This window comes from Vitis riparia, chromosome 17, assembly GCF_004353265.1.
Source record: "Vitis riparia cultivar Riparia Gloire de Montpellier isolate 1030 chromosome 17, EGFV_Vit.rip_1.0, whole genome shotgun sequence".
Lineage (NCBI taxonomy): Eukaryota > Viridiplantae > Streptophyta > Magnoliopsida > Vitales > Vitaceae > Vitis > Vitis riparia.
In genome coordinates, this window is record NC_048447.1 from 7,214,178 (window position 1) to 7,241,949 (window position 27,772).

Below are 27,772 nucleotides of genomic sequence, written 5' to 3' on the forward strand. Positions count from 1 at the left end.
TTTAATATGAAATCCATTTGCCTAATGAAAAAAAAAAATGTTTGCTTTAGAGGATAAGTTGGGAAAGTGATAGGATGCATAATGCAAGAATGGTATTTAGGATTATATTCCTTAGTGGGAACTAAAAATAGAACCTTAACTATCAATTAATCAAATTTCCACATATATTAACTCGATTCCAGTTGCCTTTAATTAACTTATTTTTAATTTCAAACATATTTTATTCATTTAGACATCATAGTGAGAATATATTTAAAAATAATGATTCCAAGTACATGACGCATTTTTTTATAATTATTTTATATATTTATAATACTTTAAATATATGAATATTTTATAAATATATTTATTATTTAAAATTAATAAAAATAAAAATTAGTTAAAATAAACGAAAATAATTATTAATTAAAATTAACCAAGATAAATATATCAATTTGATGATTTATAATAAATTTTAAGTTATTCTCGAGTCCCGACTCTATTTTAAAAGGGTAATTTTGTCCCTTATAATATCCTTTTTGATTATACAAAATGTAACCCTTCGCACTAATTATCGGCCTATCAAACCCACAAGCATAATAATCGCAAACTTAAAAGTCAATTTAAACTATTGTTTAAATAATAAATATTAATTTTTTGGGAACGCCCACCGAATATAATTATAAAATAAAAAATGACTGGAAACCGCGAAAATGATAGCGGTGGTTGTTGCGTGATAATCAAATATCTCAAATCTAAAAAATATTAAATGAGAATTATGAATAAGATGAATTTTTGATCCAGAAGTATCTGATCCAATTCTCAATCGCCCCGGAGTGTTCTCTATGTTGGTCTCACGATAGAGAAATGGCGAAGTTAAGGTTTTCAGAAGACGATTGCGACGATGCTTTGCCAGTGAAGGTGGTGCTCGCAAGAGAACGGAGAATAGCCTACAGATTTAGAATTGGAGGTGCAGGGCAACCGGGGATGTCCTCTGACGAAGAACATGACAGCTCCTGCTCATCTGAAGGGTCGGATGATGATGCGGATGATTCCGCGGACGAGAATGTGGAAATTGTTGATGATGAACATGGACAAGAAATCGTGGAGCCAGTGCGAGACCCAGGTCAGGGAACAAGTTCGGGAAGCGAGGCTAATAGAGATGCTTCGGTTTCTGTGATCCTGACTGACCCGGAAGTGCTTGATTGCTCCATTTGCCTTGAACCCTTGAGCGTTCCCGTATTTCAGGTTTGTCAGTATTTTTCATGCCGTGCCCTCGAGTTCTCCTTTTGTGTGTTTTCTGTTTTTGATGAAATTTTTGAATCTCTTTTTTGTTTACCATTGATGGCGTACTTGTGTTGTTTGTAGAAGGTAGGAGCTCCTGGTTTGAGAGAGTTGGGGAATTGGAGTGGGTTTTTGAAATTCTGATGAGTGTAGGGATGTTTTATTGCTTTTGCACTTGTAGACAGTTGGGAGGAGGATTTGAATGTCCTTGGAGAGATGGGTAGAGTCAGTTTCGGGTTGGACTCCTTTGGTTTATGATATAGCCCAGAAATGGGTGGGTGGGTGTGTGCGTTTAAGGAAATTGAGGGCAGTCATGCAAAATTCTGGGTTTCTTACTGTTGATGATGTGTTTTCTGGAGAAAAATAATTATTACATATTTGAAAGGCAACATGAAAACACGACAAATCTAAATCCAATTTTGGCTTCCTCTTCTATAATCTCATGAAAGACATTCCCATTTTGGACTGAGCTTGCATGAGTGCCAATTGAACAGAAAGGAATCTAGTCACTGGTTGCTAAGAGTTTTGTACCATACTTGATTTCTTTCTATTTTAGTTTTAAGCATCTATCAAAATGATTATATTCTCATTTTGGACACGATATGTTCATGGATGTCTCATTTCTGCCAGGGCATTGAAGAAATTTTGGTCATTTGTATTTCAGCTATGTCCTTGTGTCCAAATCCTTAGGGTTTGGAGAGGTTTGATACACCTGCATACAATTTAGTTACCTGAATCCATATAGCATAATCAAGGAAGCTATTGCGGTTAAGATAATTATTTGAAGGAAGCAAAGATTCTCTTGAGACACCGAAAAGGTCGCACATAAACATGGGAAAACTAGAAAATAAACTCTCCACCCATCTACAACCAGGGTCCCAAGGACTTGCTCTTGTGCAGGAATGGCTCCATCTACTTGAAGGTTGAACTGTTTTTTCCTTTCAAGGAGTTGATAGAAAGAATAAGGATAAAGCCATCAACTTCTAGAGAGAGTAGCCTGCCCACCATTTGAACTGTTCACCTGTCAATTGAGGAAAAGAAAATCATTCCCTTCTGTCAAATTCACCATCTTCCACAAATGTCACAATCTTAAACTTCCACTTTCAACTTTCACCCTGTTGAAAGTACTTTCATTTTACTTCTTTACCCAGATTTATTTATCTTCATTTAGTTTTGTCCTGTGACTTCTATTTTCATTTATCTGTTAGTTTTTACATTATTTGTTAGTTTTTTGTGTGTGTGTGTTTTTTTTTTCATTTAGCTTTTTCTGCTGGTTTCTGTTTTCATTTTATGTTTTTTTGTTATTTTAAATTATGTTTATGCACTTAATAATTATGATAAATTTTAGAGTTCCAAAAGACTTAAGCCTCAAGGCCTTGGGGCTTACACCTTGCCTCATGGGCACTAAAATGCCCTATCTTACACTTTCATGATTGTAAATTTTTATATTCTCTGAAGTTAGGATGATAAAGAGACATGAAACATGATGGCAAGCGAAGAAAAATGCTATTGACAAAGGTCAATCTCCTCTCACTGCTGCCCTATTAACAAATGCAGCTACTAATCTCATCCGCTGTCCTAATGGGAATAAACTCTCTCTTTCTCAAATTCATATCCAAATTGATTATGCCTCAGAACATAATAGGGTGCATCTGGGACATCTTAGTTGCTCTACATTATTCCCACAAGAGATGATGGTGTCATCAGCATATAGGAAGGGTAAGACACTCTTTCTCCTGTCTTCTCTATACCCAGAACCCCTCAGCCAAGCAAACTTCTATTGCCCTGGTTACCAATCCACCTGAAGTATTTATCATACTCATGAACAGGAATGCTGATAAATAAAGGAGCCTCATCGAGACCCTTTGCGATCCTGGAAAATCCTGTTTGTGATCCATTCACCCTTTGAAATCCTGGAAAATCCTGCTTGTGACCTATTCACCATTACTTTACAGGTGATATACATCCCACACCTGTCTTGAAGGCCAAACGATTTACTAATCATTGAAGGAATTTCCAATCAGACTGTTGTAGGGATTCTCAATTTTAAGCTTAAATATTTCTGCCTCCTATTCTTCCTTCGTATGTGAGCACATGCATTGCAATGAAAACTGCATCTAAAGTTTTTCTCTGCCATTCAAGAAGGAAAAAAAAGGTGTTGTGAGTGCTAAAAGCAACTTTTCTAACCTGTTGCTAATTATTCTTTCCTCGTAAGTGAACACATCCATTGCAATGAATAGTGCATCTAGAGTTTTTCTCTGCCATTCAAGAAGGAAAAAAAAAAAGGTGTTGTGAGTGCTAAAAGCAACTTTTCCAACCTGTTGTGAGCTAAGAACTTTACATTTATAATAGTTGGAATGATCCTTAACATTCTGATTCATAATAATTAATAAATGCAATTGAAAATTGAGTTTTGAAAAAGTTGGTTTGCTAGTTGATAAAATTGGATACAATTTGCAGCCAACAGAACTCATAAAAATAAATTAGCATCAGTTATTTGATTGGACTTTAGTGAATTTTTCCTCCAATGGAAAATTGCCATAACCTTTTGGGAACTGGTGACTAAAGAAGAGGGAAATGGTGAATCTATTAGTCAAATTATTCAAAGAAAGTTGGACTGCCAATCAATCTATGGTAGGGAACGAGATCAAAACAAAGTTTTAGAGGAGAGATGATGTGAAATTGTAGATCTAGGTTCAGTTGCAAGCTGGAGGCCAGTCTCCTCTCTCCATATCAATGGCAACCGGCTTCTCAATTTTTTAACATGCACTCACACAAGCGGGTAATAAGACTAGGTGAAAAATTAACTTATCATGTGTAGGTCCAATGGTGTGGGCTAGCAAGGAGAGTTGTGTGTACTTTCCACCTGCTTTATGATACACCCCAGCTGTATACATTTACTTAGTATTTTTGGAGGTTCCTATTGTTTAGTTCTTTGTTTTTGAGAGGATTTCTCATCCTTCTTTTGTATTTTTTAAATCCTTATTTAATATAAAAATTGAAGATGAATCTCACATATGGATAACACCTAGAGGTGGGGTGAATAGGTCTTTTTGCAACAATTAGAGAAGGTGTCTTACAAATGCTTACAATTCCCTTGTTTTTCTCCTATGAATTGATCTTCTTTTTCAATTCTATGAACAAACAAGCAAATCACTAGCAACAATGGATGCAACAACACTCTCCCAAACAAGTTATTCAATGCAAGTCACATGCAAATGCAATAACACTCCCCAAACATGATATATAAGACATTGCATCACCACACACTCATTTTCACATGCCCCTTGACATCAATCAACAAAAATGAAATATATCTTGTTCTTGCAAAGCTCCAATAGTCAAATTTCAACTTATGCTCCATTTAAACAATCAACATAACTCAATGAAAAACATCCTAAGCTAATGAAATACTTATCAAAAGATGAGATAGAATAAAGAGACAATGACGTCAATTTTTTAACATGGAAAACCTCCGAAGAGATAAAAATACCAAGGCCTCAAGCAATCAAATGATCCACTATGAAGAAAAATTAGTTGAGTACTAGGATTTACCTAGACCAAGCCTTCTATCCTCTCCCCAATTACTTGCCTAGAACCTTTAAGCTTCAGATACCACCTTTCTTCTTTTGGAAAATACTTGGAATCCACTCCAAGCTTTGATCTCAGCCTCTTCTTGAGTCCACACAAGAAGAAACTTGGGTTTTACCCCAAATATGTTGAATATGAGAGCAATATGAGAGCAAGGATGAATAACACCATGAATCAACCCATTTGAAACAAAAATTTCTCACTCAAAAATGTTTTTCAACTCAAACACAAGTGATTTTCTCTTAAGGCAAACACTCCCCAATTTGGTAAGAAAAACTTGAAGCTCAAAACTAGGTTTTCACTCTCACAGCTGCCTCTCTTCTTCTGAAAGCTTAAGTATTAGGGTTTTAAAACCCATCCAACGGTTGAGAATGACTTGAGAAAAAGTTGAAGGAATGTAGATGTGATTAAAGTTTGATCGATTAGAGAAGATTAAAAATAATTGGGTATAGCAGAAACTGTTACACTTAAGTTTGATTGATCAAAAATCAATTCAAATGATTTAAACATTATATTTTACACTCCTTATGCAACCACTCCATTTTTTAATAAAATGATAAGAGTTTAAAACAAGGTTGATCAATGTTTGCCGTCATCCAATACCTTAAATGCGCTTACCAACTCCTCTAGCCATCTTCAAACACAAACAATTTGGAAAAGGCAAGTGTCCAAGGAAGGATTTGAAGAGTATGAGCTATGAGACACAATGGGAATTTTGACCCGGAATTGCCAATACACAAATACACTTACAAAAATTAAATGAATCAGTTTGCTTGACCAACCCAAGCCTTGGAGCCTCTACTTCTTTTGCTAACATCCTTTGATGACAGGCCAACTGAAGGAAGACGTGCCTCCTGTAGAAAGAGTGTAAATAATTTCTATTTTTATTTTTGGGAATTTATTTTATTTTATTCTATGAGTCTTATATTTTTGGGAAGTGTCCTATTGAGAATTATTTTTTATTTTATTATATTTTATTTTATTCTATTAATGTTATATTTTTGGGAAGAGTCCTATTGGGATTGTGTTAGTGGAGTCTCATTCCTTTTATAAGTAGAATCACTTTCCACTTTGTGTCATCTTCTAATTACAGGTAGATTCCCATTGGGACTGTGTTAGTGGCCTATAAAAGTAGGTCACCCCTCTCTCTATACATCAATACCAATTTTTCAGAGAGTTTTTCAGGGAGTATTTTCATACATTTATTTGGAGGAATTTTTTCAAAACCCGAGTTGTACACATCTCGCTTACAGAGTGCACCCAAGGCGAGATCTGACTGTTGAATCCTAGAGGTAGACCACTGGTACCCTAGTGCATCGAGTTCGTCTTTGAGGAGGGTGGATCTATTTCAAGAACAATACTTGTCACGCCTCAACCGATAAGTTTTTCTTTTTATTCATTTTATTCTTTGTTTGTGTCTTTTGGGCTAGTCTTTTGTTTTCATACCCTTAAACTCCAACACCTCCTACTTCTGTCTCATCAGAAGCAGTCACTTAGGCTATAGAATATAGAATCTCACTTTCTACACTATCAGTTACTGTGCCTAATTTGAAGCTTGTTGGTCAAGTTGAAGTTGATGTTGTATGAGGAAATCCCTAGGTAATCCTTGAGAAGGTTATTGAACATGATCTGCTCGACTCCCCTTCCAGAGACAACTTCTTTTCCCCCAGCCTGATTCCAAATGAAGAAGAAGCTAGGCTCTCTCTTGAAATCTCTGAAATCCAGCCTCCCATGGAGGTTGAGGATCAAGCTAGCCACTGATCTAAAACCAGCCTGCCTCTCATTCCAGTCCCGCTGATAGTGAGGAGCTTCATTTTGATGAAGCGGATCTATGTATCTCTCTTTCTCTTTCTCTTTATATATATGAAATTTTAAAATTTGAATTTAGATTTAATTTTTATATTAGCTTTAGGATTGAAAAGCATGATACATTTGTGACAAAATTCATGAGACATAATAGGAGGGTGGGCTTGGTATCTTAAATTATTATAAAGAGAGGAATTTATGTGTCTTAAACACACTCTTCCCATCAGTTGTCCTAAATCCATGTGTATAAATTCCCTTAGTCTAAAATATTATTGTCCACAGAATTGTTGGAATAGGGCTACTGCACCAACTATTCAATTTACAAAGAGAGTCCAGGAGAATTTCTCGTGTTTTCACCTATTCTCTTCAGTTTATCATTGAATTTGTTTCTAATGATTCGTATATATCTTCGGTTGATCTCTGATAATGTCTCACTGAATGGTGGAGCCCTTATAATTGATTAAGTTAGGCTTGCTTATTTCAGAACCACTCCTTCATTGAGTTAGCTAAAAGGTCAATGTTTACAACATCATCCAAACTAGTTGGTTTCAGAAATCTTAAATATTAAACCTTCTAAATTTCTATCTGGATATCCAATTTTGTGTTGACTTGGTTTACCCAAGGAATATCCATCCATATTTAGTTTGACTTGACTCTTAACTCAAGTAATTCTAGGACATATAATGTTACTTCTACTATTAGGAAGTGGTGGAAAATCTGAAATGTGTATTTGCCTAGCTCCGAATGACTGATCCTGCTCAAATAAGGAGGAAGTTGATTGTAAACTAAGTGTTGTTGGGCGTTCCTCTTATTCCTATTGTTCAGATTGCCGTAGTAGCATTGAAGGAACAGTCCTAAATACTGTGGCCTATCTGACAGACACACATGGTGTTAACATGGTCAAATATCAAGAAGTAAAATTAGCAGTGTTATTGTTTCATAAGAGGTCAGCAACTAGGTAATGTAAATTTGAGTCACTGTTGTCAGTTCCAAATACCTACTTATTAGTAATTTGAATATGCTGCTATATTTTCATTTTAATTGATGTTAGTTTTAATTCTCTCCAACTAGTATTTAGCTTTTGAAAATGCATCTATGCTCATTAATCAGTTGTGTTTATTTATTTATCTTTTGACTCATTTAAAGAAATCTGGTTGCTCAGTCTTTTTTCCCCCTTTTTGTTCTTTTCTTTTTCTTTTTCTTTTTTAATATAAATCAACTGTTCACCAATTGCAAATTGAAAAAAAAAATGTTGGAAACTGTTCTATGGTTTAAAAATTCCTTACCAAATGGATGTAAGCTCTTGTACTCCCCTTGGTAAATTGGACATAAATGTCCAGTGTTTTTCTTCTGGCTTTCTTTATTATTCTTGTTGCTCTTTCTGTTATTGTTTTGGGGAGTGGGGCTTGGGTGGGAGGTCTTTTCTTCATTGTGGCGAGGAAGTTGTCATGTGCTCATTTTCTGATTGTTTATAAATTATTTGAGGAGGCAAATCGGAAATTTGTATTATTAAGTCTTTTTAGATAGCAAGCATGGATTAGATTGTACACATTGAGCTAGAAACTATGTCAACGTGTTAGCACAGACAACATGAGACAATTAAAGTTCGACACAGCTTTCTCTTGAAATATTTTTCAATTTGTATTGAGTAAAGTATACTATGGATTTCTTTGTATCTGATATTCCTGCTTGAAGTTTGAAAGAACAGGATTTAATAATGATTGTAGAAGTATGTTTCCATTGGTTTCTCTTGCCTAGCAAAAGTATGTTTTCATTGCTTCCCCCAACAGAGATTACTAAACCAGATAGTTTGTCAGATTAATTTCAGAACTGTTCCTGTTCCCAGCATGAATGCATAGTAACACGTCTGATATATGTGTTTTTTTTTTTCCTCTTCTTCTTCCCTTTTTGTGTATGCTTGTTTGGAAATTCAGTGTGAGAATGGGCATACAGCATGCTCTTCCTGCTGCACCAAACTCAGCAACAGATGCCCGTCCTGCTCCTGGCCTATTGGCTATAACCGTTGCCGGGCTATTGAAAAGGTTCTTGAATCAGTCAAAGTATCATGCCAAAACACAGCATATGGCTGCAAAGAAACAGTGAGTTACAGTAAGAAACATGACCACGAGGTGACATGCAACTACGTACCATGTTCATGCCCTCATTCCAACTGCAACTTCCGGGGATCATCCAAACAGCTAGCTCAACACTTCAGAAGTAAACATCTGAATTCAGTGATACGCTTCCAGTACAACAGCTTCTTCCCTGTTCATTTGGAATTTAATGCAGTGGACAAGTTCTGCATTCTAGAAGCAAAAGAAGGTGCCCTATTCATTGTTAGTAGCTCTATTCAACAGCTTGGGCATGCAGTCACAGTTTGTCGTATTGGGCCTAGATCATCTAGAGGGCATGCATTCAATCTTGCAGCATGGAAAGGGGACAGGTCGATCATGTTACAATCATTCACGGAGAATATTAGAGAAGTTATTGAACTTCCTTCTCTTTCAATGGGATTTCTTCTAATTCCAAGCGCATTCCTGGGTTCTTCAGGACAGTTGAAGTTGGAGCTGTGTATAAGGGGGAACAATGCACGTCCTGCAAAAAAAATAAAGCTGAAGTAGTGCTGTTTAAAATGGTGGTGGTAGACGTTGGTGTATAGGGTTATCTGGAAATTGACTCGGGTCTATTGTATATATAATTGTTATTCCACACTCTGAAACTTGCTTCTTTCCTATTACTTTTTCGGTTTTGTCCTAATATTTTTGTCATTACTTTCAACTCTAACATGAATTTCTGCATCTAACGAGGAAACTAGTCTAGTATAGGTGATAAAATTTGATACGATTCACTAACATAATTTGATTTTAACACATTTTTCGTAAGTTCTGATCGGATATAATTGTATTTAGGTCAAATTCGTGTTGGTATGCATAATTTGTTTAATACATATGTTTTTGTGTGAATATGCATAACTTGTTTGATAAACATGTTTTTGGGTAAACTTATATAATATGAATTTGATTGGAATTGATTTATTTAATAAATGTGTTGATTAACTTGATCATAGCTATAATATGTGTTTGACTCATTTAAAATTTGATTTTGAATAAACAGATCAATTGAATGCTAAACATGCTAAGATGGAAGATTAATTATAGACTTAAACATATCTAACTCGATCTAATATTTGATTATTAAGCGAGTTATATGAATTGTTACCTATTTAATAATTAGGTAAGTATATGTCACATTTGGGTTAAAATTTTGGTTAAATACACCTAATTTGTATTGATTTGAAATTTCATTATATGTCTTTCATATTCTTTTCATTTAATATTTTCACTCATCTTCCTTTTAATTTAAAATAAACGAGGTATTTAACAAATTTTTAAATCAATGAAGACTAATTGTATTAAGCTAAAACTTCAAAAGGATGTGAATGAAATTATCCTTATTTTTAATTAAATTTTAATTTGTTTTGCATTTGGATTCATCTATTTAGTCAAGTATTTATTTTAATTAGAAACAAATAAGACCCACCAACACAAAAGCCCACTATTACTTTCCAAGACTCAACTTGGATTTGACGTGGAAAAATAAAACAAAGGAAGAAGAAAGATGATGATCATGAAAAAGAAAGGTACATTTAATTGTCACATTTTCTCTCCTTTATCCGGGTTTAAAAGTAGATGGTTGCAAGGTGGATTTGACGTGGAAAAATAAAACCAAGAAAAAAAGAAAGATGATTATCAAGAAAGGTACATTTTAACATTCACCTTCTCTCCTTTTATCCAAGCTTAAAAGAAAATACTAGTAAGGAGTCTTAATAACGGGTACTAATGATTTTTGGATTCATTTTTTTCTACCTAAAAACCTTTTGATGTGATCATATCTATTAATGAAATTTTATTTTTTTCATAAAAAATAAATAAAATTCTTTTAATAAAACAATCCACTTTTTTTCTGAGAGGCGCGGTATTAATGTGATATCCCATATCGGATATCAACAAAATATATATGATCATATCTATTAATGAAATTTTATTTTTTCATAAAAAATAAATAAACTTCTTTTAATAAAACAATCCTTTTTTTTTTCTCTGAAAGGCGCGGCTATGACATTAATGTGATATCCCATATCGGATATCAACAAAATATATATATATATATAAGGATTTCAATAAGAGGCATTTGTGTTTTAAATTTTTTCATTAAAAGGACGAATGCATAGAAAGTTTTGGTGAAATATAATTTCCCCTTAAAATATTATATTTTTTATTTTAAAAAATTTGTAAATATTTTAACAATGAATGTGTATTATCTCATGTACAAATATACTTGACACGCATTCTTGTAACAATCTAATGTCTTTAATTAAAGTTTATTACCTTATCTCATGACATTAAAATTCAGGCAAGAGTGAGTTAATTATGATCAAATAAAAATTAAATTAAGTTAAAAATAAATTAAAATAAAATAAAAAATTTTTGGTTCTAAAACTACATTCTTTTATCTAAAATTTATAGCTTATTTACATTTATCTTGTTTTTTTTTCATAAAATTATTATTTTGATCTTAATTTTAATTCTTTTAATATTTATAAATTATTTTTAAAGCTCACCAAATTTAAATTAATGTTATTTTTAATTTTCTTTTGTTAATGGGTCTTCTCAACTTCGATTTTTTTAATATTCATTCTATAAAATGATAATTATGAACTCTATCAACACATCCTAGTTCTAAATCATATAATTTATTTTTCAAATTTTCTTTTATATTCATAATAATGAATTTTGCACAAAAACCAATATTTTTATAATTTTAATTTATTTTTAATTTATTTATACTTTATTTTTATATTTTAATTATTAATATTATTTTCATTCTTATTTATTGTAGTAAGTGTCTAGGTGCCATGAGCTAATTACTACGTCCAAATAGAAATACATGAACTAATTATTATGTAACAATCACTTAGGTTATAGATATAAATAAAAAACATTTTAATACCATTTTTAGTAATATGTTATATAACCAAAAAAAAAACTTGTAAAAGAATAACTTACTAATTAATTGTCCAAAAAACCAATGCTTTGAAAACTAGATTGGAACGGCTAGTTCGACTGCCAACCAATGACCATTCCAGTTTTGTTCAACCATTTAAACTATTTATCTTTCAAATCGTCCTTAAACTATCGAAACCAACGATTAGACCAGTGAATCGGATAAACCGATAAGTTCTTTATGAACTGAACGATTCATTGTTACTATTTTTTTTTTCCTAAAACGACATCGTTTTGATGCATTTTACAGTAAAATGACGTCGTTTTGTTTGCGTATAAATGACGTCTTATTCCATAGAGGCCCTAGCGTGTACACCCCTTGCTGCCTTGCACTCCAGTGGCAACTCCAAGCTCTAATAGCCTCCCTCGAGTCTCCACTTTTGATGGCCTAGTAAGAAAAAAAAATGATATTTATTTATTTTATTTATTTTTTCTCTATAATTTTTTGGAGATATTTGGATAAGAAAGAAAAGTAAAAATGAAGGAGAAATAGGGAAGGTTTACGGGTGTTATTGTTTGCTTGTTACGGTAGTTTAATTTTGGGAGAGGTTTGTGATTGGACATTGACTATTAACTCGGTTGGGAAGGTGAAGTGGTGAAGCCCCGAGTTTAGGGCCAAAGTAATATTTCTTTGGAAAAAAAAGCCCAAACTGATCCGGTCTTCAAAGTATTTGCCAAACTACTCCTTTGAAGCCACGTAAGCAACCCACGTCAACAAGGCATCTTCATTAAACCTGTTTTTTTACTCTGGAGACCCAGATTTTTCCCGAAACCAACAATCCAGTTCCTGTGGCTCCACCATCTGCGGCTCCACCATCTGCAGCTCCATTTTCTTTCCTCACCGGTTGCGGCTCCCACCAGTGGCTCCCACCAGCAGCTCCACCAGTAGCTAGGTAAATTTTTTTCGGGTTCATGAGTTTTTTCCCACTCATTTTCCTTAGCTTTCTCCCCAACCAAACAGAGGAAAACAAGTTGTTTTGAAAATTTTAAAAATCTCAAGTTGTTTTCAATTTCATAGCTATCCAAAAAACTTGAAAAACCCTTTCCTCCGCCTTGTATTCCTCTTGTCCTGGAACCCGAAAAACCCTAACCTTTGCCTCATTTTCCTCTCATCTCGGAATCCTGATAACTGTCGATCTGCCCATGATTCATCTTCATCGTGATCCAAAATATGGATTTCGGATTGGATGAAGGTGGGGAGAGAGAGAGACTTGGAGAGGTTAAGGTTTTTTCGGATTGGGGTTTCGAAAGGGAGAAAAAAAAAATTATTTTTTCTATAAAAATGGAGTTAATATGTTGGAAATTAACATAGTTACAATGCATCAAGTGACTATTAATTTTAGAAAAGAATATGTTTCAGTGAGTTCCTCAAAATTGGGACAAATGGTCTATTGCTATTTGGCTTTGATTATACCTGGAATAATGATGATGTATTACAGGACATGGCCACCCCTGATGAATTTGTGACTACAATATCATTTGGTTTATTATTTTCTGTTATCCCTGCACATGAAGTGTAAATTTTTCTTTTTAGCCAATTCCAATCAGAAATTGGATGATGATAACTGTTGATGATGTTTTTTCCTTTTAACTTTTCTTGGATAAGTATGTGAAAGATGTTATTAGTGTTTCTACTAGAAAAACTTTTTAAGAAAAATCCATTAGTATTTAGATGTAACAAAAAAATATTTTCATAATGTGTTTAATAATGTATTCTATATTTAGATGTAATAAAAAATTATTTTTATACCTTTTTAGTAATGTATCATACATAACATAAAAAATATAAAATCTCCTACCATGTAATTATCCATGTATCATTCTAGATGATTAGCTAAAATTTTAAAAGTGGTTTTGAAGAATGTATCAAACCCACAATTTCTCAAAAAAAAAAAGTACATAAATAAATAAAGATTTTTCTTATATATCTTTTGTGACTTATCATTCTTTATATACAGTTACTCATTGAAGTCTTCTTCTTTGGTCTTTAGGGAAAATATGGTTTAGCTTGGAAAAATCAGTGAACAAATCCAACATTGATCAACATCAATGTTTTTTATGGGAAAGCCTATCTAACGTGGAATATGGGGTGTCATTGTTTAATAGATTCCAATTGCATGCTCTTGGAAATTATTCCCTAGTCCATATTTTTTGTGTTCATATGATGATCTGTTGAAGATGTATTTCATTTTTATAGAAAAAAATAATTGGTGCATACAAATTTTGAACACTTAATCAAGGAGGAATATTAAATTGAAGAGGAAAATGGCACCATACTCTCATAAGATTCAATATATTAGTTTTTTTATGGAAGTAAATAATTAATTAATCAAAGACTACAAAGAAATATATATATATATATATATATATATATATATATATATATATATAAATTATAAAGGATTTAGATAGGAAAAAAAAAGAGGTTTTAAATGTATAAATGTGCATGCGACAAGGGAAGTGGTTGTCATTGTCTACTGCCTTCTTTGTATGTTAGAAAAGAGCCAATTGGGTGATGAGCATTGGTGTTCACATTTACTTTTATTACAATCCACAAAGCTTTGTTTTGTGGATTTTGTAAAACACCTATGCATTAAAGTAAAAAATTGGGAAAAATGACTCATTATTTTTTGTAAGAATCTGCTTCTTCTAGGTTTAATACATATTTATGGGAATCTTCTTGACATAAGACATATGGAAGCAACTTCAAAAAGTTACAGAAAAAGAAAAGTGAAAGCCTCTACACTTCCTAATAAATATTTTATCTTCTTATTTATTATAATTACTAGATTTATCGAGAAACCATCATTACAAATGCTTAAGTTTTTCAAATTATTTTTAAATTTGTTTTCATAATTTATTAACTTTATAAAATTGGAAGTGATTATTAAATTTATTTTTGTTTCTTTTTCTCCTCTAAAAAAATATATACTTTTTATTATATATATATTTTTTAAAAAAATTTATTAGGATGAATGAGATTTGAGTGTGTCATTTTTCAATCATCATTTTTATAAAGATAATTTGAGTGTGTCATTTTTCAATCATCATCTTTATAAAGATAATTTATTATTGTGATATCATATTTCCTCATAGAATAAGGAAAGTTATTTAGAATATTTTTATAAATATTTTAGGCCATAGAGGGAAAAATCTATAAGATTGAGATAGACTCCTAAAGATTATAAAATATTTTTATAAATAATTATGTTGAATATGTACACATTACATCCATTCTTGAACAAATTTAAAAAAAAAATTCCCACTTAATTTGGGTAGCTTAAACAAAGACATTTTAATTGTTAATGGAAAAATAACAACCTTTTATTCAATTTTAATGGTAATAAATAATAAGAAAATATTATTAATAAAAAACATTGAATTATTTGGATATTAAGGTGTTATTTGTTATTTGATTATTGTTAATAACATACCCTATTATTGTTATTTGTTATTTCATTACAAATTGATGTTATTAGTAATGTTTTATATTGTGTAATTTTGTGGTTAAAAATGAAATTGATTTGATTTTTTTGGCTTCTTCTATAGGTAAACTATGTCTAATTTATCGGTGGCAATAGTTTGTTTTTGTAATGGGAAAATGGTGAGAACACAGACCGATGTTGATTATGTTGGGGATAGAGTTGTGGTTGAACCCTATGATGTGCCTCTTGGGACAACATATGAACAACTGTTGGAAATGATATACTTGGTCACTGACATCAATAAAGAACATTTTTGATTAATACTTAGTTGTAAGTATCCTATGAAAAAAGGGAATAAATTCCAACCTTGCCCAGTAAAGAATGATAGTGGTGTAGCTCGAATGTTAGAAATGCATAACAGATTTGGGATGGATGAAGTTGAGTTATTTGTTGAACAAGTACCTATTGACTTACAAATGAATTCACCACTTGGTAATTGCATGCCTTTGTTACTTGGTGAAAATGATGGTACTAGTAATGTTCAAAATCCATTTACTTTTGAGCATAGATCAGAAGAGGATGAGGAAGACAAAGAAGGAACACAATGTGATGATGACAGTGTAGGAGCCGAGGATGTTCATAATGATGATAATCAAGATAGGGAAGGTAGCTCGCCTTTTTTAGCTGTTCGTGAGGCAATTGAAAGAGAACAAATGAGATATGTGGCTGTTGATGGGGAAAGATGTAACTTGTCAAACAATCCAGATACAGAGGATTTAGATGACCCAATTGAATTATCTCCAATGCAATATCATTTGGCACCATCACCACAGTTTGAAAATGTTGAAAACATTGGTCATGTTGTGTCAAGTGAATGGACCCCATGGGGAAACACTCTTATGGGACATCCAAATGGAGAGTTCATAGTTGGACAAATATTTAATTCCAAAGGAGATTTGCAACATGCTGTAAAGATGTACTCTATTAATTCGCACCAAGAGTATATCGTTTTGTCATCCACAAAGAAATTGTTGGTCCTAAGATGCAAGAAAGCTAAACAGTCTCAATGTCCTTGGAGACTACGTGCTACAGTTGTTAAAAGGGACATCTTTATTTGAGATCAACAAATATAGTGGCCCACACACATGTGTCAATCCTTGCATGAACCAAGATCATCATCAGTTAGACTCAAACCTGATAGCTGCCCATATAGAGGGAATGATTAAGACACAATTTACACTTTCAGTGGCTGCCATTCAAGCAAGTGTTGTAGAAATATTCGGGTACCATATCTCATACACTAAGGCTTCGAAAGGCAAGCGTAAAGCATTAACTAATTTGTTTGGTGATTTTTATAAATCATACGCTAAACTGCCACATTTTTTTGGTGCCTTAGAGCAAGCCAATCCAGGATGTGTTGTAATTTCTAAAACATTCCCAGGAAATATGCGAAATGAAGAGGTATTTCAGCGAGTCTTTTGGGCATTTCATCCTTCCATAGAGGGCTTCAAGCATTGTCGTCCTGTGTTAACTATTGATGGTACACACTTGTATGGGAAGTATAAGGGCACTGTAATGATTGCCATGGGCTGTGATGGAAATAATCAATTGTTTCCTCTTGCTTTTGCAATAACTGAGGGTGAAAATGTTGATAGTTGGGGATGGTTTTTGGCATGTATTAGAAATCGAGTAACTCAAAGGAGGGGTCTTTGTGTTATCTCTGATCGTCATCCGGGCATTATGGCTGTGTTTGCTGATGTTTATCTTGGTTGGTCTGAGCCAAATGCATATCATCGAATTTGTATGCGTCATCTTGCTAGCAACTTTATGACTCACTTTAAGGACAAATGCTTGAAACAACTTTTATGCAGAGCCGCCTTAGAAACTAAGGTAGAAAAATTCAACATGCATATGGAGACAATTGGGAAAATCAATCAAGATGCACTCAGCTGGTTGGAGGCTATTCCCTTTGAGAAATGGGCACTATCACATGATGGAGGTCGACGATATGGCATAATGACTACAAACATGTCAGAAGTGTTCAATAGTGTGCTTAAAGGGGCACGAAGTTTCCCTATCACCGCATTTGTTCAATTGGCATTCTATCGAGTTAATAGTTACTTTGCTGTAAGAAGAGAACATGGTGCTAGTCGACTTGCTTCAGGTGAACAATACACTCCTTATGTTGATGCTAAGATTAATGCAAATATTGTTAAGGCAGGTTCTCATGAGGTTGTTTTGTATGATAACTTCCAAGGACTGTTTCATGTAAAGGCCAGTAGGGGTAGTAAAAAGACATCATCTGGTGGAAGAACACATCGTGTTAACCTACGTGAGCATGGATGCACATGTGGCAAAATACTCATATATGGATTCCCATGTAGTCATATTCTAGCGGCATATCATTTTCGTTCAATTGATTTTAGATCATTTGTTCAACATTATTACACTATACAATCGTACTTTAGCACTTGGGCACCACTGTTTAACCCCATACACAATGAGTACGAGTGGCCACCATATGTTGGTCCAGTTATTGTGCCTGCAGATTCAATGAAACGTGTGTCAGGTGGACGACCTAAATCTACTCGTTTGCACAATGAAATGGATGTTAGAGAAGGTAAAACCTCAGTTACATGTGGTTTGTGCAAACAAAGTGGTCACAATCGTCGTTCTTGTCCAAATAAGAACATGGGTGCTGGGCCTTCATGATGGGTGCTAGGTTTTGGATGTTGATATTATGTTATTTGTATTTTGGACAATACTTATGTTATAAGAGAGACTTTGCTGTTAATTTCAAAATTGTAATATAAATATTTTGATGAATCAGGTTGTTTGTATTTTGGAGAATACCCTATTTATGGGGGAGACTCTATCGAAATTTTGTAATATTTGGATGCGAACATCATATTATTACATTTTTTTTTTCATTATTGTACTTGGATATTGATATTGGTTGTAGATGAATATTTTGATTAATCAAGTTATTTGTATTTTGGAGAATACCCTATTTATAGGGGATACTCTGCCGAAATTTTTAATATTTGGATGTGAACATTAGTGTTTGATATTTTTTTTTAAATTATTGTACTTGGATATTGATATTGGTTGCAAATAAATATTTTGATTAATCAGGTTGTTTGTATTTTGGAGAATGCCCTATTTATAGGGGATATTCTGCCAAAATTTTTAAAATTTGGATGTGAACATTAGTGTTTGACAATTTTTTTTTAAAATTATTGTACTTGGATTCTGATATTGGTTGCACATAAATATTTTGATTAATCAGGTTGTTTGTATTTTGGAGAATGCCCTATTTATAGGGGGATACTCTGCCGAAATTTTTAATATTTGGATGTGAACATTAGTGTTTGACAATTTTTTTTTAAATTATTGTACTTGGATATTAATATTGGTTGCACATAAATATTTTGATTAATCAGGTTGTTTGTATTTTGGAGAATGCCCTATTTATAGGGGATACTCTGCCGAAATTTTTAATATTTGGATGTGAACATTAGTGTTTGACAATTTTTTTTTTTAAATTATTGTACTGGATATTGATATTGGTTACAAATAAATATTTTAAATTATAATATTAACATTATTTTATTATGACAGTATAGTAATGGAGCATAGAGAGTGCAGATTCGATCCAGATCCATTAGATCGCTCTATTTTAGCACTACAGGACAGACATAGGTCTCAATTAGTGGATTCTGGTCAGGTATATATGTATATATAAATATAGATGTATAGAAAAACATAATCATAAACCTTAATTAAGTTCTTATTTAATCGAAATGGTATCTTTTGTAGCTTAATCAGGTATTGACATGTCGACAACGTTTATGTCCATTCATGCGAGAGTGGGAGATGGACCCTCGTATTCGGCGATTTGTGATGCAGTCTGGATTTTATGGTGTATATCGTGTTGGACACATTTCACTAGATTGGCCATTGATCACGAGTCTTGTTGAGCGATGGCGGCCCGAGACACACACATTTCATTTACCTATTGGAGAGATGACTGTTACTTTATAGGATGTAGCCATGATTCTTGGATTACGTATTCATGGGCCTCCTATCACTGGCACATGTGACGTAGATTGGTCACTACTATGTTCTGAGCTTTTAGGTGTCGTCCCACCTCCATCTCAGATTAGAGGGTCATCTATATCAGCACGATGGTTGCGTGAGCAGTTCTCATATCCACCAGCAGGGGTCGATGATGTTATTTTACAGCGTTATGCGCGTGCTTTCATATTAGCACTATTGGGTGGAGCATTGTTCGCAGACAAGACTGGCACACATGTACAGTTATGTTACCTTCCACTGTTGAGAGACTTCACTGAGATTTCTCACTATAGTTGGGGCAGTGCAGTGTTGGCATACTTATATAGAGAGCTATGTCGTGCGAGTTTAGATAGTGCCACAGAGATTTCTGGACCTATCACACTATTACAGGTATTTCGACATAACTATCTATTATAATTAATTGACTCACATTATTGTTGTAAGTTGTCTAATTTTGATAATGTTATCTGATTTTGTAGTTGTGGTCATGGGAGAGACTTCATGTGGGTCGACCTGATTTCGGTCGTCCTCCAGTGCCTATAGTAGTCCCACATGTCCATGATGATGTAGTTGATGGTTTACATGATCATCTATTGCCAGATGAGGCACTCCAATCGATCCATTGGGCCACAGGTGGAGAGTACCCCTGTCTTGGTCTCATAACCCATCACCACATGTGTTGACATTCTATCGAGATCAATTGGATGCCCAGACACAAGATCAGGTAAAGTGTAGATGCGTAAGCTTACCTTTGCAATATTTTCCACCAATGTGACTAATTATTTTTTTTAAAAAAATTACAGGTATTATGGGAACCATATACAGCAAATTTGACTGCACATCTTCCGGCTATATGTCAGGCTGATGAAGAAATTTGGCGAACTATGTCACCTCTAATTTGCTTTGATATTATCGAGTGGCATAGACTAGAGCGAGTTTTACGCCAGTTTGGTATGCAACAAGGGATACCTCCACCTTGTTTGATAGATATGGAGCTACATTTAGTGGATAGGCGAGGACGACATCAGTACGATTGGGTCACATTCCATGCTCAGTATATTTCTCTTTGGGCTACTCGTTCTGAGCGTATTGCGACAGCACCACTTGCGATTACTACCATGTCTTTTTATGATCCATATATGCAGTGGTATCGACATATCACGCGACGCCTGATCGCACCTGTTTTGCATAGAGATCATATGAGGTTCCATAGTATAGCTTCTGCCACTGAGTTATTGGTGAGAGCATTTGAGATACAAAACCATTTTTTAATGAATGTTAAACTTAAATTATGTGCAAATGCCTCATGTTTCATTTTCTTATACAGATCACCGCTGTATCATAGATGGCTATTTCAAATGATTTAGAGGAAACTCACCGAATTGCTATTGATGTTTTACGTGCTATAGGAGAGGACCATCGCGTACACTCGACACATGAGCCATCCACATCTTCAGTGTCATCCATGAGACCACCATCATTGATTACGCCTGTTAGGGTACCACCCATTAGAGGTCGGGGGAGAGGTGGTCGTCGAGTTGGTCACCGACATGTACCTTTGGCATCTACTTTGGTACAACCCTCACATCCACCAGTCACATCTACCTTTCCTTTATTTCAGCCATCTGCATCATTAGAGTCGCCACTTTCTCCCCCTGATGTATCCATACCAGTCTATTCACCTCGACCCGAGACTACCATACCATCTACCCTTACCCTGTTCAGCCATCTATATCATTGGATGCACCCCACCTATTGCAGAGTCTATTGCACCCACACCTGTTACAGAGTCTATTGCACCTCCACCTGTTACAGAGTCCATTGCACCTCTACCTTTTCTTCAGGGGACAGCTCATGCTGCACGATTACATGTACGGGTACCTAGAGGACATCGAGCTCCACGTGTACGTCGAGGTCTACCTCCATCAGTTCCATCTATCTCGACAGCTCATGTAGATGACGTGTCACAGTCTATAGAGATGGAGACTTTTCAGATAGCACAGATGGATACAACAAATATGGCCACCTACCGTAGATGTTCACAACGAAAGAGAAAGATTCCATCATGTGGGACACATTGAGATCTTTTTTCATGTTTGTAGAACTATTATACTTTGGTTTATACATTTAAGGTTATATAAAGTGTTAATTCAAATTAGTGATATTATGTTATTCACATGTTTCCTTGATAATTTAAACAAATAAAACTCAAATGCATCCAAAAGTATAAATGAAAGAAATTCTAACTAAATAAATTATTACAACCATTACCTATTTTTCTTTCATATAATTAAAAAATTATACATTTTAACCAAGACATAAATTCAAATCATACTTAATAATAAATAACCTAAAATCATAATCATTGGCATTAATTTTCATATGAAAATATAAAATTTTAAAATAATATAAACAATTTCTTTAGTTATTTTAAATTTAAAAATAATATGAATAAATAATTTTCTTTAGTTCATATGTGAAAATATTTGTAAAAAAATAAATATTTTATTTACCATAAATATATAAGGAAATTTAAATTTTTATGGGAATGCATGTAGACCAAATTATTTTCTCAAATTTTCAAGGAAAATATGAAAAAATAAAGATAAAATATATATATTTTTAAAACAGTCGTAACAAAAAAATTTGTGAAAAGCAAAGTTCTAAAATCCCATACTTTTTTACACATGAGTTTCCCTTAAAAATATTTGTGAAAATTACAACATAATTGTAATTTTGATAAAAATATATTTTAAAAATAATATTAAAATTACAACACCATTAGTAAAACCACAGTTAGTAACTGTGGTTTTGGTTGTTTTGATAAAAAAAAATTTTAAAAATAATATTAACATTATAACACTAAAAATAATTGTAAAACCACAGTTAGTAACTGTGGTTCTAAGAGAAATTGTAAGTAAAACCACAGTTAGTAACTGTGGTTTTAAGGGAAATTGCAATACCACAGTTACTAACTGTGGTTTTATGGTTGTTTTGATAAAAAAAATATTTTAAAAATAATATTAAAATTATAACACTATTAAAACGGGGGAGGATTAAAAATAATTGTAAAACCACAGTTAGTAACTGTGGTTTTAAGGGAAATTGTAAAACCACAGTTACTAACTGTGGTTCTAAGAGAAATTGTAAAACCACAGTTACTAACTGTGGTTTTATGGTTGTTTTGATAAAAAATATTTTAAAAATAATATTAAAATTATAACACTATTAAAACGGGGAAGGATTAAAAATAATTGTAAAACCACAGTTAATAACTGTGGTTTTAAGGGAAATTGTAAAACCACAGTTAGTAACTGTGGTTCTAAGAGAAATTGTAAAACCACAGTTACTAACTGTGGTTTTATGGTTGTTTTGATAAAAAATATTTTAAAAATAATATTAAAATTATAACACTATTAAAACGGGGAAGGATTAAAAATAATTGTAAAACCACAGTTAGTAACTGTGGTTTTAAGGGAAATTGCAATACCACAGTTACTAACTGTGGTTTTATGGTTGTTTTGATAAAAAAATATTTTAAAAATAATATTAAAATTATAACACTATTAAAACGGGGGAGGATTAAAAATAATTGTAAAACCACAGTTACTAACTGTGGTTTTAAGGGAAATTGCAAAACCACAGTTTGTAACTGTGGTTTTAAGGATATTTCTTTTAAAACCACAGTTAGTAACTGTGGTTCTAAGAGAAATTGTAAAACCACAGTTACAAACTGCGGTTTTAAGGAAATTTCTATAAGTTTTAAAACCACAGTCACCAACGGTGGTTTTTTACACTTAAAATCCATGTGGATGCTTACGTGGATAGTGAAGACTACTTTGACAAATATTTTCAAATTGATACTATTCTTATCATTTTTTTTTACAAATAAACTACTTTGGCCGTAAACTCTGAAGCCCCTCTCTCTCTTGCATTGTTCTCATCACAACCTCTCATCTTCTCTTTGACATGCATCCCTCATTCTCCGTCTTTCACCTTCACATATAAATTAGACTCAATAAATGAAGTTCTATTCTTCATGTTCATGTTTATATTTCTTTTCAACTCATTCAATAATTTGTTGTTTTATTAGTAATTTTTGTATAAAATATTTTATTGAAAAATAAGATAACAATCATATTTAAAAAAATAACTTCTATTTTTATTATTATGTCGAAGTTTAATATAATTTTGATATATGATTAAATTTGAATTATTGAATAAAATTATAAATAAAAGAGACTTAAATAAAAAATAAGATCAAAGAAATATCAAATAAGGTATAAACAATAAATATTATCCTAACTACAAAACAATAGAATTATTATAAGTTGTAAGATAAAAGAATTCTTTTGGAGTGTTGATTTGTAATTAGTCATCATTTTCTTATATGATTTAAATACCATATAATAATATATATAAATTATTATTATTTTTAATTTTAATAATATATAAATTATATATTTATAGCGTCATTGGTTTGATTACGGTTTCAATAATTGGTCTAGTTTTGAAAATATTGTAAAAAAAAAACAAAACACTATTCTAATTATAAATGCATTCATAAATGCATTCAATGTGATGAAAGATTAAATGAAGTAACAATTAATATGACTTTTGTAAGCCTATAAAGGCCTTTGGAATAAAAAGAAAGATCATCTTGAGTAAGAAAATTCCCTTCGCTTCATTCTCTTATTATTTCAATTCTACTTTATATAAGATTGATAGTTTGCTTCTAGTTTTATAATACATTATCAATGTGAATTGCTCTAAAGATATATATATATATATATATATATATATATATATATATATATATATATATATATATCTTAAACTTAGATTATTAATTAATATAGAATAGATGTCACATATTTCTATTAGTATCTATTTTTTTATACATAGTTAAAAGCTATACATAAATTATTTTGCTTGGTCATAGTAAAAAACCATGTTTAATTCTCATTTATTACCATTATCGGTGGATGTCATGTAGAAATTATTACGTAGTTAGTAGCTATGTAAAACCCATTTTGATAGCATAAACTATTTTCAAATTATAGTTAAAAGTTATGTACAAATTATTTTTCTTGGCCATAACTAGAAGCTATGCACAAATCTCATTTAATACCATTATTGGTAGATGCTATGTACAAATTATTATGTAGTTAAAAGTTATGTAAAAATTATTCTTATACCTAGAAACTATATAAAAATTATATTTATAATAATAAAAAACTAATTATAAATTATAACCGGAAGTTAGGTAAGAATTAATTTAAAATTTACTTATACTTATAATTTATATGGAAATAATTTTATATTTTTTCTCATAGTGAGAAGTTATGTAAATAATTTTTTTTTCACATATTGGTAGAGCCTAAAACTACACAAGAAAACAATTTTATTCCCTAAAGTGAATGTAATGTTATTCCTGAAAACAAATACAAATCTATTTCCTTAATTATGAATATTAAAGTGAAAGTTATACAACAAAATAAACCACACAATATCACTAATAGTGAAACAATATTAAGAACAATTATGAGTGTGGTAAGAAAGGGTATTAGTCACATACCTATTATACCCTCAAATATTTAGTCAACCTTTATCAAGTATCATCAAAAGCAAAAGGGGAAGAGATGAAAGTGAATTTCAATAATAGTGATGAATTAGATTTAATTTAGTTTGATATATATTGATTTCTTTGAATGTCTTAGTAAAACAATTGTTCTTTTAGTGAATGATAAAATATTCTTATTAATTGGTGATACATTGTATATTATCATTATGCTTATTATTTTTATTTCCCATTTGTTTTTCTCAAATGTTATTTATATATAAAATTGCATATATTGCTTCAAGTTGAATGAGGAAGATGTATGTTTTGCAAATTGTGTAACCACTCATACTCTACATAAAAGATACTTTTTTTTAATTTGACATCAACAAAGGCTAATGTTATTGCCATGCCAAATATTATAAACTTGATTAAAGGCTCCAAAAGAGCAAATATTGTGTTACCAAGTGGAATTAAATTTCATACAAATGATGTTTTATATTTTATCAAATCTAGAAGAAATTTACTCAATTTTAAAGATATCTATAGAAATGGATATTTAATTGAAACTATGAATGAAAGTAATATATAATATCATGTTACTTTTTTTTTTCTTCTAGCCAAAAGTTTACAGTGAAAAAATGTCAAACTTTCTTCTTTGGGTTGTATCATACAATCATAAAGCCTATTAAGTCATATGTTGTCATGAACCAGAAGTTCTCAGGACGTAAAAAAATTTTATGCCTTGGTATGACCGGTTAGGTCAATCAAGGTTTTCAATGATGCATCAAATACTCATGTGAGCATTCATTAAAGAAGTATATGATTCTTTTGTCCAATGAATATTCATGTGTTGTTGGTTCATGAGACAATTTGATAGTTAGGTCATCTTTTAGTAAAGTCATATATGAGTCCACAATCTTTTTAGAAAGAATACATGAGGACATAATTGTCATATATGAGTCATATATGTGGGCTTATCCACCCACCATGTGGACCATTCCATTATTTTATGATTTTAATAGATGTTTCTACTAGATGATTGCATAATTGTCATTTTTTATATGTAATATTGACATTGCTAGGCTCATTGCACAAATAATAAGATTATGAGCACAATTTCTAGATTATTTAATTAAAATTACTTGTCTTGATAATGTTGACATATTTACTTTTCAAATATTCATTAACTATTCCACGTTATTAGGATTGATATTGAGCATTTTGTTACTCATACTCATACCCACAATGGTTTGACAAAATCCCTTATTAAACATCTCTAAGTAATTTCTTGATCCTTAATAATGAAAAAAAAATTACCTACTTATGCTTGGGGACATGCTATTCTGCATATTACAACTTTAGTCCATATTCGACTTACAACTTACCATGAATACTCCCCTTTCACAATTTGTACTTGGAAAACAACCAAGTGTCTTTCACTTACGAACCTTTGGTTGTGTAGTATATGAACCAATTACACCTACATAACTCATTAAAATGGGTTCTCAACAAAGACTTGAGATTTATGTAGGTCTTGATTCTTTGTCTATTATAAGATATATTAAACCATTGACAAACAATGTTTTTACAATTGCTTTGTGGATTGCTATTTTGATGAAAATGTTTTTCCATCATTAGGAGAGAAAAGTCGATTCTAAAGAATGACAAGAAATTACCTAGAATGCATCTTCTTTTGGTCTCATCTTGATGCTAGTCCAAATTAATGTGAATTGGAAGTTCAAATGATCATTCATTTGTAAAATCTTGCAAACCAATTATTAGATGTATTCATTGATATAAAGAAAGTAATAAAGGCAAATATGTGCATTGAGAATACTCCAACACAAATTGAAGAGGTAGACGTACTTGAAAATAGTGAGATTTTAATAAGTTATGTACATATGAGAGAAAAATGAGATTAAAATAATAATTTTATTAATAAAGCTTTCACTTTCGAAGTGACCTTTGATATCTTAAGAAATAATGAAGCTCTTGAGCCATAAGCTATGGAAGAATGTTGACACAAAAATAATTGGCCAAAAATGGAAAGAAGTCATGCAAGTAGAATTAAACTCATCAATAAAATGAGAAGTATTTGAATGTGTAGTCCAAACACCTAAAGATGTAAATCTTGTTATGTACAAATAGGTATTTGTACAAATGCGCAATGAAAAAATTGATATCATAAGATAAAAAATATGATTAGTAGCATAAGGTTTCTTGTGGAGATCTTGTATCAACTCTCATAATGATTTAATTATATGATCAATAGTCTATAAAAGACTTAATTTATATTTTACGATGTAACTATACTATATTTGTCTGAATCCATAGATATATTAAAATGCATTAAAAAAATAATTTTTTAAAGAATTAAAATGCTTGAAGCAAATAATACTACGACAAATATCAATTTTTGTTACAAAAGTGTTTGTCATAGATAAATAATAATTTGTCACTATTAGTGCGTTATGATAAAAAAAGAAAAAAAGAAAAATTGTCATGGGGTTGGTAAACATAAACCTATAATTGAAAGTCATAATATGCAAATCTTCTATTTCATCATGAAAAATTAAGCGTTGGTGATAAAATTGAAATTGTCATTGAATAATAACATTTTATGACATAAAAAATCATCATAAGAAATAACAAAATTTTGTCATTAAATCCTACCATTTTGTCACTATATATATATTTGTGAAAAAATAATACAATTTTGTCATAGAATGCATATTTTGTATGATGATAGTTTTCATCACGAAAAAGGCATTTTTAGTGACGAATCTAGTTTTGTGGTAAAAGATTTTTTAATGATAATTTCTAAAGTCAAGATGACACCCCTCATACCTATCCCGAGTCTCTAGGGAAGATGTTTTATTTCTTTAATAATTATAATATTAACTTACAATTCTTGTGATTCCGTAACCTTTTACTTTGAAAACACTTCTTTTTATCATTTCATCTATAAACTAATTGAAGTTTAA

The 27,772-nt window shown here is 31.9% G+C and overlaps 2 protein-coding genes across 2 annotated transcripts; both read left to right on the plus strand.

The window, feature by feature from the left end:
• The first annotated feature begins 695 nt into the window (after positions 1–695).
• LOC117905107 (E3 ubiquitin-protein ligase SINA-like 7) lies at positions 696–9,438 on the plus strand. Its single transcript, XM_034818011.1, has 2 exons — positions 696–1,227; positions 8,595–9,438. Exons 1-2 carry the CDS (start codon positions 847–849, stop codon positions 9,279–9,281), a joined length of 1,068 nt encoding a protein of 355 aa, XP_034673902.1. The 5' UTR covers positions 696–846; the 3' UTR covers positions 9,282–9,438.
• Positions 9,439–16,594: 7,156 nt separating this feature from the next.
• Positions 16,595–17,860, plus strand: LOC117904049. Its single transcript, XM_034816577.1, has one exon. It carries the CDS (start codon positions 16,595–16,597, stop codon positions 17,858–17,860), a length of 1,266 nt encoding a protein of 421 aa, XP_034672468.1.
• Positions 17,861–27,772: the final 9,912 nt, after the last annotated feature.

Coding starts and splice junctions, on each gene's coding strand:
- LOC117905107 (XM_034818011.1), top strand. CDS start 847: ATGGCGAAGTTAAGGTTTTCAGAAGACGATTGCGACGATGCTTTGCCA. Junction 1,228..8,594: donor TGAGCGTTCCCGTATTTCAG/GTTTGTCAGTAT, acceptor TTGGAAATTCAG/TGTGAGAATGGGCATACAGC.
- LOC117904049 (XM_034816577.1), top strand. CDS start 16,595: ATGCGAAATGAAGAGGTATTTCAGCGAGTCTTTTGGGCATTTCATCCT.